We start from the raw sequence: 15,114 nt of genomic DNA, 5'->3' as shown, positions 1-15,114 counted from the left end.
TTTTCTTTACCTACATATCACTTAAAATTGATATAATATTGTAAAACTTCATGTTGTATTTCTAATTGTTCTTAACTTGTAGCACCACATTCTCAGAATCAGTCATGTTCGCAATTTCAGTGATACACTATATTGTCTGTTTTGCCAAAAGTAACAATCAAAACTTTTGGTCATACAATTACCTGCAGAAAGCTCTGGGGCATTGTTGGGTCATTATCACTTATTTTATTGATTAGTCAGTCACATGCTTACACCAACATTAGATTTGTAATGATTTTCACTTATTCTAAAACATCATTATACTTTAAAATTAATGGTTGGGTTATTTTTGTACCATGAAGTGTATTGCGCAGGTTTATAGACATGGCCCTGTTCTACACTGGCTGTGTACTTCAACATAAACGATAAAGTTGTGTAATGATAAAAACAGATCAGTAACACGATTGGATATAAAAGAGCATCCCAGAGTTTCAGAAGTAAATAAGGAAATCATGGACATGGATCATCATCCGGGCTAGAGGAGGAGAGGGACCATCTGGTTTGTCATCGGAACACAAAAGGCCAGCATGCATGGTGGTATGTGGTAGAGGGCTAAGTGGATAAGTGCATATGGCATTTGGCATTGTGCACAGTTTGGCAACGACAAATGACATTTGATGCATTGTGAAAGGAAAAATAGGACAAAGGACACCCCAAACCATTCATGTATATACCTGTGCCCTTGTAATTCAGGGTGTGAGTTTGAAGAGGATTGGAGAAAGTCAAAAATTTGGTCCAAAGGGTTTTTTTGGACCAAAATTTTGACTTTCTCCAATCCTCTTCAAACTCACACTCTGACTTAGGGAGACCCAAACTTGGACTGTGCTGGTCTTATTTTCAATGTAGGTCACTCCAAAGCAGAGATCTCATAATCCCAATTCCAATCTACTCAAGTCACCAAAATAGGTGGGTTTTGTACAGTAGAATTTTACAACTCTGAAGACATATATGGCTTCAGTGAAACATGTACTATGTTAATTAATGCTTAGTTTGTGAGTTTTAAGCTCATTTCTTAAAATAAACTAGCATCCCATTTCTTGATCCTACTTCACATCTATATGACATAGTTCAAATAGGTGTGAATTTGCATCCCAATTGACATTATTTGACACAGCTCATATAGATGTGAATTTGCATCCCACTCACAAAGAATGTTCATGTGGGCAGGCCCTTGTTGCTAGGTGCTTGTAACAATGGACTAACCATGTATATATAGTGAAGAGTAACACTCTATGAGGGGGTGCAGCTACCTCCATCCATTGGCCCGCACCACCCAAATCCATATTACATTATGATATATGATGTAATATATGTATGTATGTACCTAATATGATGTATCTAAATTTTGGTTCAGCTGCGCTCAGCGGTTGGCCCTGTCTGGCCCTGTCTCCGCCCTTTGACCTAGGGGTCCGTGCTTGCAGTATGTTCATCTAGGGGGACTTTACAATGCGTCCATGCAGCAGCATGTGACTGCATTCATGCGTTGGGCCACAGAAGCATGTTATATGCCTGATTTTGCCCCTATAGTGCTCTATATAGTATAGCCCATAAGGGCACCTTGAAAGGTTTGCCACGTGTCTGCCCTTTGATCTAGGTGTCCGTGCTTGCAATATGTTCATGTGGGGGTCCTATGCAATGCGTCCCCGAGGCAGAAACTGTTGAGCATTCTGTTTTTATTTACATTTTTAGGGTCATAAATCATGTCACATAATTCAATATGTGACATAATTCATCAGCATGATAAAACATTTTTTTATAAACTTGATATTTTCATATAAGCTTGAAAGGTGCCTCCTACTTTATTTCTTATATAAATAATCAATGTATGAAATTTCACATTTATATGTGAATTAGTTGCTGAATTAGAGTTTTTTAAAGTGTGCAAATTTTTGTTATTCCTGGGGGTGTTGCTGGACCTCCAGGGGTCAAATGGCATTAAGAACTGTATATATGACTCTTCTATCATGCAGAACAACCTAGGCAGAGATACTGGGAGTCTGATACCAAAAAATGTTCCCTTCTTCCCAGTTCTTATGTTATTGCTTCTAGTGGCAGTTTGGAGTTGCACAGGCACAAGGTCACCAGGCACAGCGCTGCATTCATATGCAGGCTTTGCAATGCGCAGCGCTGGACTGGTGAAACCTGTGGAAATAAGGGAGACAAGACACCAAACCCAACGAGGACTAGGTGTTTTGGATTAATACTCAGGTGATTGGGAATTGGGTAGGGATGGTGTAAAGTGTGCTCCCCTAGAGGTGGAGGCAGGAATGGAGGGAGTAGTCGTGTCCCCAGAGCTGGGACGCCGACCCCCCGTGACACCGTGCAAACACACAGTGGGGCTGCCGAGTGCTGAAGCATGTAAAAAATACCTATGTCCTCTGTTGCATGATATTCCAGGCAGTTGCTAGGGAGTTACTATGTCATTGCTAGGGTGTTGCTAAGTAGTTGCTAGGGTGTTACCTGGCAGTTGCTATGACATTCCAGGTGGTTACTAGAGTTTTACTATGTTGTTGCTAGGGTATTACTAGGTAGTTGCTAGGGTATCCCAGGTGGCTGCTAGGGTGTTACCAAGTGGTTGCTATAGAGTCCTAACTATGTGGGTATGTGTGTGCATGCATGTTAGTGTATATGTGTATTTAGCAGAAGTGTCATGAGTGTGAGGGAGAGGGACCCTGCGTGTCTGTGAGACTGAGTGGCCTACTGCTGCATCATCGGTTTAAAAAACTGCCCCATTCATTCCTATGGGGATTTTAAAATATTTAAACTTAAATTTATTAAAAACTATAAATCCTATCGGATCCAAAAATACACAGCACAGGTCTCGTCATGATTATCTATGTAACGGTGTTTGCACAATTTTCCATCTGTGTTGGTGACCTACTTTTCCTGCACAGCATGTTTGCCCATTAATATAACTTGAAGATTAATGTAATGTATAGTGCATTTTCATGGTGAATAAAAAAAGACAAAGTTCTCTACCATAAAGATTCAGATACAGTACCATTTATTCACAATGTAAAGCATTTTTTTTCTTGACAATTGTCCATATTAACATTAGACTAAGGATAAATGCACAGAATAATACCAATTCAGCAGTATCCATTATGTGCACTGGAAAGTGTACAGCGCGTTTCATGATAGTATGCAAATCTAACTGTATATGCACAATGAAGACTATATACAAGCTTCAGGGGTCTTGTCTCCTGTGCAAAAACTGCCTCCTCAATTATATAATTAGACACATACACACAGATATAACAATGAAATTAATTCAGGCTATTCTCAGGCCTGTGATACATATATAGTAATTCAGCACAGCTCGAATAAGACGTGAATGAGTAGGTGTCCTTTGTAATTTTTGTGATCAAAAGAACAGATTATAAAATTTAATAATAAAAAGTGTTTTTCACTCCCAGAGATGTCTTCTCCACCCAACACAGAATTGGCCAAAGCAATTACAGGTAGTTCTCGACTTACGACGACGACTGGTTCCAACAAACCCGTTGTAAAGCTGATTGGACGTAACTCGAGTAGGCTATATGTACAGTACTGTGTAATGATGTTATGAAAATCTTTAAATCATATTTTATCATCATTTTCCTTATTATTGTTATATGTCATACTTTTCTTTGTTCATTTTATGTCATTTGAAGCGTCTATTAATACACTTTCTTTTTTTTTTACAGTTAATTTAAAGTAAAACACTAATTGCAATTCAGAACATAACATATCTTCCGGGATGATGGTCAACCCCTTGTTATTCCGAGTGCCGATCGTGATTGTTTTTTTCCAGTGTCAATCAAAATACTCTTCTCTTCCATTGTGCGCTCTTTAGCTGAATCTCAAACCGCGTACTACAACACTAGAAAGCAAGCCTAAGTAGTGCACTACGCCAACGGCCGCTACTATTTAGGCAAGTCTCGGTTGTAATTCGGCTGTTGATTCGCTTTTCATTTGAGAAAAAGAACTAAGCACGAATTATAAGTTAAATTCTTAATTCTTAAATTCGTAGCTCACCTTTCATAAAACGGTCGTAAAGTCGAATGGACGTAAGTCGAGAACTACCTGTAAATGATGTGGTGATAATGCACCACATCATGCACCATAAGCTGTTTTGAAGCCCAAAGAACTAGACATGGGTATTTAATAATCTCAATGTACTTATGAAGAATCAATGTCATTGTCATCATCAGATGTGTCCTCCACATCTGACACTTGTTCCTCCCTGTCCTCAGACAGCATATCTTGGGATGTCATTTCTCCATGAAGAGCCAAGCTGAATGATGCTTTTGTGTGATGTACTTGGGCATTCACAACACTCAATCTCCTCCTCAACATGCTGTGATATCCACAGTGTGCGCCATTGCCTAAGAATTGGATGAAAAAGCAGATTAACAATGCCCCCCACACCAGGTTTTGCTGAAGCACAAATAGTCCTTCAATCAAGTTGCATACTCTTGACTACATACTACAAAAATGCTATTAACTGCAATGATGAAAAACTTACTTTGGTCCAGCAGTAAGGTTTTTAGACTCCCAGCAACACCTATGAGGGAGTTCAAGTGCCTCCTCATCTCCTGAACTACAATTTGCTCCTCCTCTTGCATTCTCCTGATCACCATCACCTGGTCAAAGATGGCCTTCTTTGTTCTGAGATCAGCTGTTCATAGAAAGAAATAGAAATATGTAAGCTTACAGCAAGTCAGACCTGCCAACCTGGGAATTCTTTTTGAGTAGCAACTTCTTGCGGTGGGGTGGCACAGCACATCACAGCAAGGCACGGCACAAGGTCAGGTACATTTGCACTCGGGCAACAGGTATCAGTGAATGCATGCATAAAAAACAAAAACATCTCAATCCAATACTCGAACATTTCACAAACATTTCACTCGAGCACAGAAAGCAGTCGAAGGTGACACATGGCGTGCGAAGACAATCGAGAATGAAAAAGGCGGTTTGAGCGCAACATGATGATAAACACGCACGCAGGACTTCTTGCTGTGCTCACGAGTTTCACATTCACGCTCGCAGGGGGATATTTACACAAGCGAAATGCTAAAACTTAAAAAAAAAAAAAGTTTATATTTTGCATCTTGTTTTTGAGTTGCCTAGTTTTGACATTGACAATTCACAATTCCCATATCCTGCCAGTTACCTCTGAAACTGTTTAGTACAGTCCTCCCTTTAAAACCAGTCACAGTATGAAGATGGACTGAGAGGGATGAAAACTAAATTCGTTACTTTCGTTTTGACGGCTCTCCGCTTGTAGCCTGTTTGAAGAGTTTAAAACTACCACTATGATTGGTCAAAGTCTTCCCAACTGGTTGCTGCCCAATGCAGTTACACCCATAGACAACCTGCCCAGTGCGCAAATGCACAGACAGTTGAACTCAAAGCCATCGATGGCTTTTCTCGTATTTTGAAGTGACAAATCGTAGCAGCGTAGTTTGATGTCTAAATGCGTATCTGCTACGCAAAATGCGTAAAGGTTGGCAGGTCTGGCAAGTGCTGGCTCTACCTATTAAGCAACACAAGCAGTTATTTAGGATGTATTTAGTATGCAAAAGCTACATTTGAGCTCTGTATTGTACATGTTCTTACTGGGTCCAAGATAAGTCCAGGACCACACAAAATTTTCAGTCAAGAGAAGCTCATCAACAGCAGGCAGAATGATGTCCGTCTGTTCACGTAGCTCTTCAATAGCAGAAGATAAAGCTGCCTTTTCCTCTGCAATTTTCTGGCGCATCTTATGTCGTCTCTTGTTGCTGTCTGCGGAAGAAAATATCAGTCTACTTATTCAAAGTTTACTTAATCAATATCACTATTCACTTTCACTTCACTGGAGAAATAGGCTGACAGTATTTTGTTGTACTGTACAATCCTATATAGGCATAATGACAATAAAGTTGACCTGAATTGAATATAAAGACCTGAATAACATGCACAACAATATTTACATAATTTACATGATGTTATGTTTAGTACATTACAAAAGAAAGAAACAATCAGTTGGCTGAAAGAAAAATTGCTAAATAATGAGGAATCATACCTGTCTGACGGTAAAGGCGATGTTTCCTCTGCATGACACTAAGGTACAGTCCTTCAATTTTCTTCTTCAGAATGACCTCCCTTGAGGCTTCACCCTCCAAACTAGAATTTGCTATTAGGAAAAAGTGACTTTAGAATAAAATATTACTGAATAAGGACACAAGATCAATATTTACTTCAGTATATTACCTTCAGGCCAGTGTTGCACCTCAGTGACCCACTGTTGGATAACAGCATCATCAATCCTTAACTCAGCTTTGAGCTCCTCCAGCTTAAGCTTATCATCTGCCACTCTCTGGACGGCCTTTAATATTACCAAATCATATCACCAAACATTTTTCAGTATTCAGTAACATTTTAAAAGCGTTAAGAACAGTTCCAGTCAGTTAAATGGGGTACCTTAGCATATCTTTGGGCCAATATTTTGTCCATGTTACTCATTTTCTTTTTGTTCCACCCCATTGCCAGAACTGTGAGCATGTCTGTTCTTCCTGTAAACAAAAAGTTTGAAACATTTAACTTCATTGTAATTTCAATGGCTGTGTATCACAAATACATGTGATGGGTTTATTGTATACCAAAAAATACTTACCACCTTTAGACATGTATTTTGTGGAGATAGCAGCCCTGGACAGGAAGCTATTTACCTAACATAGATATAAATGTCAGTAATTTTTCATTATCATGCTCGAACTATCAAGTCTCATTACAACCTCTACACTTCAACAGCTACATAGTGCTTTAAATTATCTTTACCTGCTCCACTTCCTCACCAATGGTATTGCCAGCGCCTTCTTGATTGCGTCCACCCCATTTCAACTGTAACACAGTTTTTGAGAAATCTTGGGAATAGTTTTCAAATTGATTTAAAATTCATATTTTGGTTTGTTTAGCCAACAGTTTTCACATAGCTGTTGAGATTTTATACAACCTTTGCTTACCTCACATGTCCAGGAGTGTGCTTTGGCATGCATCACTGAAAGAAGTGGATGCATCTCCAATAGTCCCTGCAGTTCAGAGCACTTATTGGAGACCTTTTCCAAATACGGATAATACTTGCATGCCACATCTGAACAGAAAAAGGAAACATTTGAGGGGGACAGTTCCTTCTGCAGATACAGAGGGTAAGCATAAATCTCCCCTCTGAACATATTCAGTGCTCTCAAAAGCACCCCATGCCGGCACACAGCGATTTCCAGCCCCTCCTCATCAATTTTTGAGGCAGATTTCCCAGAATGCTCTTTTGCAGCTGTCCATTGTGATGATCCGCACATTCCTTTCCCAGGAGTCTATAATTAAATAAAACAGCACAAAAATGCAAGGATTAGAAAAGAAAAACGAATGTGTTACACAAATAAGTAATTAATTTAAACAGATCAATGAACACAAAATATAAATTCTTAAAAAAAAAAAACATTAGTGTACATTTACATGTTTGGTTGCCTGCTGGATTTGAGCAACAAAACTTGACACCTCCTCATCTCTGGCCAGGAAGGTGCCATCAAAAAGTCCCTTTGTGGCACTTCTGCACAATAGAAAAAGCTAGATTTCTGTAATGCTACAAACATGAACAGCTTTTGAAACAACATGTGTTCTGTTTGAAAAAAGAAGTATTCTGAACACAACTTCATACCCTGATGCATTCTTAAATCGGTATAATTTTCTATTTCCATCCACTGATACAGCATGCATTTGTGGTGAACATGCTGTACACCGGAAGGGCTCAACTTCCAACAGTTTGTCCACCTCATGCTGCGCGTAGCACCACTCCAGAAATGACCGCTGGAATGTGTCACCACATATTTTTCCGGTCTTGCAAAATAACAGAAAAAACACAAAGGTGATGAACTAATTGTACACATACATTTCTTCATTACATGTAATTAAAAAATACTTCAACACATTGTGTACCACACATTATACACCACACTGACGGCCAGAGTACAGCACAGTAAAGTAATTAGCTGATGAGTTAAACCAGGGGTGCTTGAGCAGGAATAAAATTACCAAACTGTGCAAAACTATCAGGGCATCCAGGTCCAGAGTTCCTTACCTCAAAATATAACAAGAACCACCAACACATTTTAACCTGTAAATGGGCATGTAAAAACCTCATGTGGGCATTTTTCACCCCAACCAAGGTCGCATACCTTCTATGTACAAATTAGAGAATAATGTAAAATAGATAAATGTATTCTACAGCACCTTTAAACAAATAGAAATAGGTTCTGCTTGATTGGAAAGACCATCTGCAGCCACAGTGACCCTTTGTGGATAAGACTGGCCCTGATCTACAACAAAGAAATATGATGCACGCTTACTCTGCCAAAATACTTTGTTCTTTCATCAAGCATTCCAATAAATGCTTGACGAGAAAGCCCAGGAGCCAGCTGCTTCAGATCCTGGAAAGACTGGAACAGGTCTACATGGAAGATGGTCTGGTGGTTGATGGTAGCAGGCCAATATCCACATTGTACTAGTTCATCAAGTCCAGTGGTCCAGCTTTTCATGCACTGAGAACAGCTCAATGTTGGCAAATTTAGTTGGTACCGTCCTGAAATCAAAAAGAGCTGTGTAAGCAGCATGAATTCAGTCGTTTGCATTTAATTGAACTGAACCAAGTACTTACCATTAATTCCAACAAGGATGACCTCTTTGCCACAGGTCAGCTTTAGCTGACTGGGAGAACAGGTACACTGTTGAGGTAGACGAACCGGCAACAGTCGAACTAAAACACAGAAGAAAAAAATTAATGGCAACAAAATTAATCAGAGCTGAAAAAACAGATGGCAAACACATTGCACAACTATTTAAAAGAATTTAAAACCTTCATGCTTTATCTGGTGTGACCCATCATTTTGAAGTTGAATGATCATGTTTGGGGCTAAGGGTTGATAGAATCCCTCAAACATGGCTTCTCGGTTATGGAGGATGTGCTGATGTATCTGTGTATCGCAGGAACTGCACAGGAACTGTCTTGGCAAACAATCTCTGCACCTCACAACAGATGTGTTTTGCAGGCAGATGTCACAGATATAGGTGTCTGTGTGCTCTGCGAGAAATATGTTTTTAACCATGGCTGATCTAGAAGCATTCCACTTCTCTGAGCTTTGAGCTTGCCGTTCAGCCCAGCTTAGTGGCACAGTGCCCTTCTCTTGTGGAGGAATGTCCCTGAGAATGTCTTGCAGTGCATTAAGTTCTTGAGCACTATCTGTAAATGTAAGACAAAAAATATTACTAAATTATTAAATGTGTGACTAACAGTTAGGTATGTATAATCTGTGTAACAGATTTCTACTGACCATAAGGTGTTGGCTCAGGCTGCTGAAATACTGGTTCAGCCACTTCAGAACTGCTCCTTTTACCTGAGTTTGGAACAAAAAGCAATGTGAGACCAAGGTACATTTTCATTATTAAACTATCAGAAGACCTGTACAATTCAAATTTAGAGACCAAAAAGAACATTTATTACGTGTAGTCGAGTTATAAGTCTTTGGGGGAAATTTTGGAATAATTTGTCCTGAATTATCCCTCTGTCTCCAACTAACAACACCAGATACGGGTTTTGCCGACCTTCTTTTCTTTGCCTATGATTGTAAAATAAAAATTAGTACACATACCCAGGCTCATTAAACTGCTTCAGTAAATATCCATAATAAAGATCATGCCATGCTCATACTGTTACCACAACATGTAAAAAGAAAAAAAAACACAGTATTACCAATTTTGGATTGAGCTCTGCTGCAAGTCTCTGTGCTTCCTGAAGAAGCTTGTGGAATTTATTACCAGAGTCTCCTTCAGAGTCCATGGTGTAAATGAAGGCAAAAATATGACACCTACAGATACACAGACAGACAACAGATGCACACACACAGACAATGCAGACAGATAAACAGGTAGACAGATAAACACCAAGACAGACAGACAGATATATGGATGGATGAATGGATGTATGGATAGACAGACAGACGAGTGGCTCTTAAAAGTGCCGTTGGGTCGCTATAAAGGATAGAGAGATAGATGGATGTGAGGAGGGATCTGAAAGGTCTGTGAAAAGAAAAAAAAAAGATGTCAAAACATTTAATGTTACCATATAATTTTTCGGAGCATATTGCAGATACTGTCAGTAATAAAAGTAATTAGGCCTCTCCAACTAGATTTGGTAGAGCACAGTGTGTGAAATGTTTAAAAAAATATCATTGTGCGTTTATACTCTGAAAATATTTTAACTCATTTATTAAATACTACCACGTATCATGAAAACTTCTTACTCATGTTTTCACAATTCACATATCAACCAGCTCTAGCTGTAATGTCATTTCTATATCATTCATTAATGGACATACAGTTTGAGTAATGTTAGTGTAGACCTGTGGATTATTTAGGTATACATATTAGGCACATGCTCTAATTAGGCCAGCTCTAATGCTAGCTAGCAAAGAACATTTTCACCTGTTAAACACCGACACGCATTCTTAGCATGTCAAAAGTAAACTACTACATGGTGCACAGGGCAACATAACTTTATAGAAATTGCGATACTTACAAAAGGAAGAGTGATTAAAATCTCAAGTTTATTAAAGGCATGCTAGCTAATCTAAGCTAGTTTACTAGTTTAGCTAGCAGCATGACCAGACTGTGCACATTTGTCTTATACTCTTGGGATGTTAAACCGAGCTCCTACTTAATATTGCATTTTATTTAAGTTTATATTAATGAAAAAAAACTGTTAATGTATTCAGAATTGCATGTGTCTGTTATTAAAACGAAGTCAAGTTAAGCACCGGACTGCTTACACACTCACCGTGTGGAGGGAAAAGCGAGCTGTGGTTCCGTGTCCAGAGGATCGGGCGGAAGTGCACACAGTCCGAAAGATGGGGGGCGCTCACTTTCACTTCAATGCATTAGCTTTCATAAATGAGGCTGTATGAAATGTAGTGCCCTAACTTAGACCCTCCCTTAAACGATCTTTGCTTCAAAACCTTGATATCGATGGTCGCAATCGCGCTCAAATTGGATAGCAACCTTACCAATGCAACCAGAACTTCACAGTAAGAGTCTTTGTCTGAGCACATTCTTGTTAACTAAATACATACATATATTGGGATGTTTCCATACGTGGTCTATTATGAATGAATTCCTGTTACAAGTGAGGTTAACTAAAACGAACAAGAATGACTAAAAGTAAATTCCTTTGTTAAATTGGCAACCTCGCACATCACTTCTGAAGATGTAAAATCCATCATTATTTGAGCTTGGATACTAATCAGTTCATTTAGGCATATCAGAACCTGAGAAGAACCAGAAACAGAGAATAAAAGAAGGAATACGTTTAGGTGAAAATTACGTTTGTCTCCACACATCAGAAAAAAGTAGCCAAAAACAAACCGAACAAACCCTAAACTATGAAACTATTAAACTCTCATAGTTTATTAATTAATAACAGAATTATGAATAATATATTAATTACTAATATTAATACTATTATTATTATTAATTAATAATAACGTGTGTGCTCATTGGTGTGTATCTCCGTCCCTTACTCTGTGGCAGGCCTGAACATACTGTGCTCCAGTGTATAGCACGCTTATATTTACCTCAGACATCATTGCTCAGGAAGGGTTTTAATAAAGCGATTATGTTGGTCTTTTTAGTGAAGAATTCTGACCGAATCCCACTGTATTCTGGGCATTCGCTCAGTAAGTGCATCTCTCTCTATGTCTCTCTCTCTCAACTCGTAAAACGTCAAATGTCTCATCTTTTTTTAGCGTTTGCGTTAATATACTGTACAGAGTAGATACTACGATCAGTTTGGACACCTAAATATAGCCTAGGGATCGATTTGTCGGGAATCGGCGAGTATTTACATGTATTTGATAGCGGCGTAACATTTGTACGCAGCTCTCTGCGTACGCATGAGTACGCATCCCAGTGTTTAGTTTTGCGTACGATTTCATACGCATAGGGAGTGAGACCGGGTTGCACCCAACCCACATGGTGAACTAAAAATAAGCTAGTTAAACCAGCTAGCATTGCTGTGCTCATTCATAGCATGAAAATACATAACACGAATAGAACATACCTGTAATGAGTATGGCAACCACAGTATAAGTTTCTGTTCATACTTCGGTCAGCGTACAACTAAGGAAACAGGCTATTGTTAGCACAGTTCAGTTCAGGTTTAGCTTCAAATTTATAACTCTTTAAATAAAGCATCTTGGAAGAGCCCAACTAGGTATACTGGTCTCTGTGACATGTATTTCACCACAATAGGGACAAAAGTCGAGCACTACAACGCTTTACATAGCTTTTGCAGTTTTGCTGAGCTGAACATACAAGGCTGTACTCACCACGGCAGCATGCAACCATTCTGCTGCCGAGACTGCACCGAATCACCTATATATACAGAAACTGTAATACGCTGACCAACCAGCATTTAGCAGGAATTTCATAACATAACATTAATACAACTATTGTACACCGTTACATATATTAGGTAATATATTAAAACTCAAAAACCTCATTCCATCACATCTTATTTATTGCACCTTTATATCTTGTATGCTGCATCAGTTAATGTCAAACAAGAGCACAAACTGTGCTAAAGCAAGCTCGTTTTACGTCAGATGCAAAAGGACACAGCGCCAACGCAGACCATGTGCTTGCATTTTACAAACCAGCTCAGGACTCGTGGCCTGCAGCTCGTGAAAAACAGACGGGAGGTGTTTACAGTCATGCCGAAAGCAGAACCCAAGTTCGTTTGCTTCCAGTCACTAAAATCTTGCCACACTACTACTAACACAGAGACTTTTCACAAGCACTTCTTACTCTAAATGACCTTTCATTTAGCTCAGCTCTGGAGGAAAACACTACACAACCTCACGGAGCTTCCTTGCAAACTGTTTGTCCACACTGAGATGGACATTTCAAGGATTCAAGGATTCAAGGAGGATTCAAGGAGATTTTATTGTCATTCGCATCACATGGTACATGAGGTGGAACGAAATTAAGATCTCATGGTCCAGTTTACACCCAAGAGCTGTTATTAAAATAGATAAATATAAGCAAATAGATACAAAAAACACAAAATAGAAAAGTACACAAGAGAGGGAGAGTAGGAGAGTAGGCGGTTAGCAGCAATATGAAGTCCAGAGTGCAAGTTTGCTATAGCAGCATGATATTGAATTAGAGCAGTGGATAAAGTGTCTAGATAAAGTGTCTCAGTGCGGTTTAAAGTGACAGTGTTTGTAACAGTAATTGTTCTTGTAAGTGTCAGTGCAGTGTGTTCAGTTGGAATTTAAGAGCCTTACAGCTTCTGGTATGAAGCTGTTTCTGAGTCTGGTTGTTTTGCACTTGATGCTCCGCAGCCTCCTGCCTGAGGGGAGCGGGACAAAAAGTGCGTGTGCTGGGTGGGTGGGATCCTTCCCGATGCAGGTAGCCCTTTTCCTGCATCTGGAGGTGTAAATGTCTGTGGTGCTGGGGAGGCTGACTCCAACAATCCTCTGTGCAGCCTTCACCACCCTCTGCAGTGCTTTCCTATCTGCAGCAGAGCAGCTTCCATGCCACACGTTGATGCTGGAGCACACAACACTCTCCACCACACATCTGTAGAAGGAGGTGAGGACTGCCCTCCCGAGTCCAGCTCGTCTCAGCCTCCTGAGGAAGTAGAGCCGCTGATGTGCCTTCCTGACCAGAGTGGAAGTGTTGTTGCTCCAGGTGAGGTTGCTGCTCAGGTGCACACCCAAGTACCTGTAGCTGTCGACCACTTCCACCTCAGAACCTCCAATGTGCAGAGGGAGGTGGTCATGATGGCCCCTTCTGAAGTCCATAATCATCTCCTTCGTCTTCTTTACGTTGATGCAGAGGTTGTTTTCTCTGCACCAACCCTCCAGGTGTTCCAGCTCCTGCCTGTAGTTGGACTCATTATTCACTAGCTAGCCAGATAGCTAAATAGTTAACGTTGCTATTCTCGTTAACGGTCGCTTATAAACATTGAAGACAGTAAAAAAAACAAAGACATGGACATGAACTGCAAAAAACTAGCTAGCTAACCTAGCTACATGTAAACTCAGCTAGATGGCTGGTGATCTACTTACTTAAAGTGTATTAACTGTTCAGGAATTGACTGATATCACAGTTACCTTCTAGCTAGCTAACTAGAACAGCTATCCTGGGTAACGTTAGCCAGCTAGCTAGTTTTGGTAGCTACAAGTCAAATCGATGTTTAATATGCCATTCACCATTTTAACATTATATGTGGCTACATATACTAGCTAACTCTAAAACAAGCGATTTTAAGTTTTAATGTCCAAATTCAAGTTGAAGTTCTTAGAACACATTTTATTTAGTTGTAATGGACAGAAAGTTCAATCAACTTGATAATAGCAGTCCATCTAACTAAAACACAAAATCACTTTTTAGAGTGCAGGAGCATCCTCAGCACAACCCATCCAAAGTGGGGATCATCTTGGAAGGGAGTGTGGTGATGGATGACCTAACCAGCCTGCCTCAGGCCTACTGCCTGCTTTTCGGCCTGATCTATGCCCTCTACCTAGACTACCCTAAAGGCATGAAAAACACATTTTACTTTATTCAGCAGGTAATGCTGGGTAGTCGTGAGCTGGCACCCAAAATTCAAACCTCAAAAAATCAGCTTGCTGTGTGAAACTGGGTTCAGGACAGTTACTGTACCACAGACTGAGTGCTTTGTTCATGCGGTTGAACTGTTGCACTGTTTAGCAATGTATGCCTTAAATTTAAAAGTGTAAAAATTTTTACTAATACCTGTTTGTGTTTAATATAATACACTGTTGAGCTTTGTGATTGGTCATACCTCTGACTTATGAGGGTGTTTTTATTTATTTATTTATTTACTTAGAGTGTAGTTTGATTTACTCAGGCTTTGTGATTGGTCATACCGCTGACGTTTATTTTTTATTTATTTTTGGAACATAGTGTTTGCTTCCATTTTATTCAACCTTTTTTTTTTAACCAATGCCTTTATGTGTTTAATACACCGTTGAGGTT

The 15,114-nt window shown here is 39.5% G+C and overlaps 1 protein-coding gene across 2 annotated transcripts; it reads right to left on the bottom strand.

Annotated features, from left to right (window-relative positions):
- Window positions 1–3,662: 3,662 nt before the first annotated feature.
- Window positions 3,663–12,060, bottom strand: LOC119263460. 2 transcript variants are annotated; one of them, XM_037538359.1, is made up of 18 exons: window positions 10,892–12,060; window positions 9,809–10,134; window positions 9,560–9,674; window positions 9,390–9,452; window positions 8,915–9,298; window positions 8,717–8,815; window positions 8,409–8,641; window positions 7,721–7,899; window positions 7,513–7,612; window positions 7,029–7,376; window positions 6,844–6,906; window positions 6,680–6,734; window positions 6,487–6,578; window positions 6,277–6,391; window positions 6,089–6,199; window positions 5,641–5,808; window positions 4,547–4,699; window positions 3,663–4,406 (listed from the first exon to the last, which is right to left on the bottom strand). In XM_037538359.1, exons 2-18 carry the CDS (start codon window positions 9,893–9,895, stop codon window positions 4,201–4,203), a joined length of 2,571 nt encoding a protein of 856 aa, XP_037394256.1. In that variant the 5' UTR covers window positions 9,896–10,134; window positions 10,892–12,060; the 3' UTR covers window positions 3,663–4,200. The 2 variants fall into 2 exon arrangements, with proteins under 2 accessions (XP_037394256.1, XP_037394257.1); XM_037538360.1 differs by having other exon boundaries at window positions 7,519–7,612; window positions 9,809–12,060.
- Between the last annotated feature and the right edge of the window lie 3,054 nt (window positions 12,061–15,114).

This window comes from Pygocentrus nattereri, chromosome 5 (genome assembly GCF_015220715.1).
Source record: "Pygocentrus nattereri isolate fPygNat1 chromosome 5, fPygNat1.pri, whole genome shotgun sequence".
Taxonomy (NCBI): domain Eukaryota; kingdom Metazoa; phylum Chordata; class Actinopteri; order Characiformes; family Serrasalmidae; genus Pygocentrus; species Pygocentrus nattereri.
This window is presented reverse-complemented; position numbering and strand designations above follow the sequence as displayed.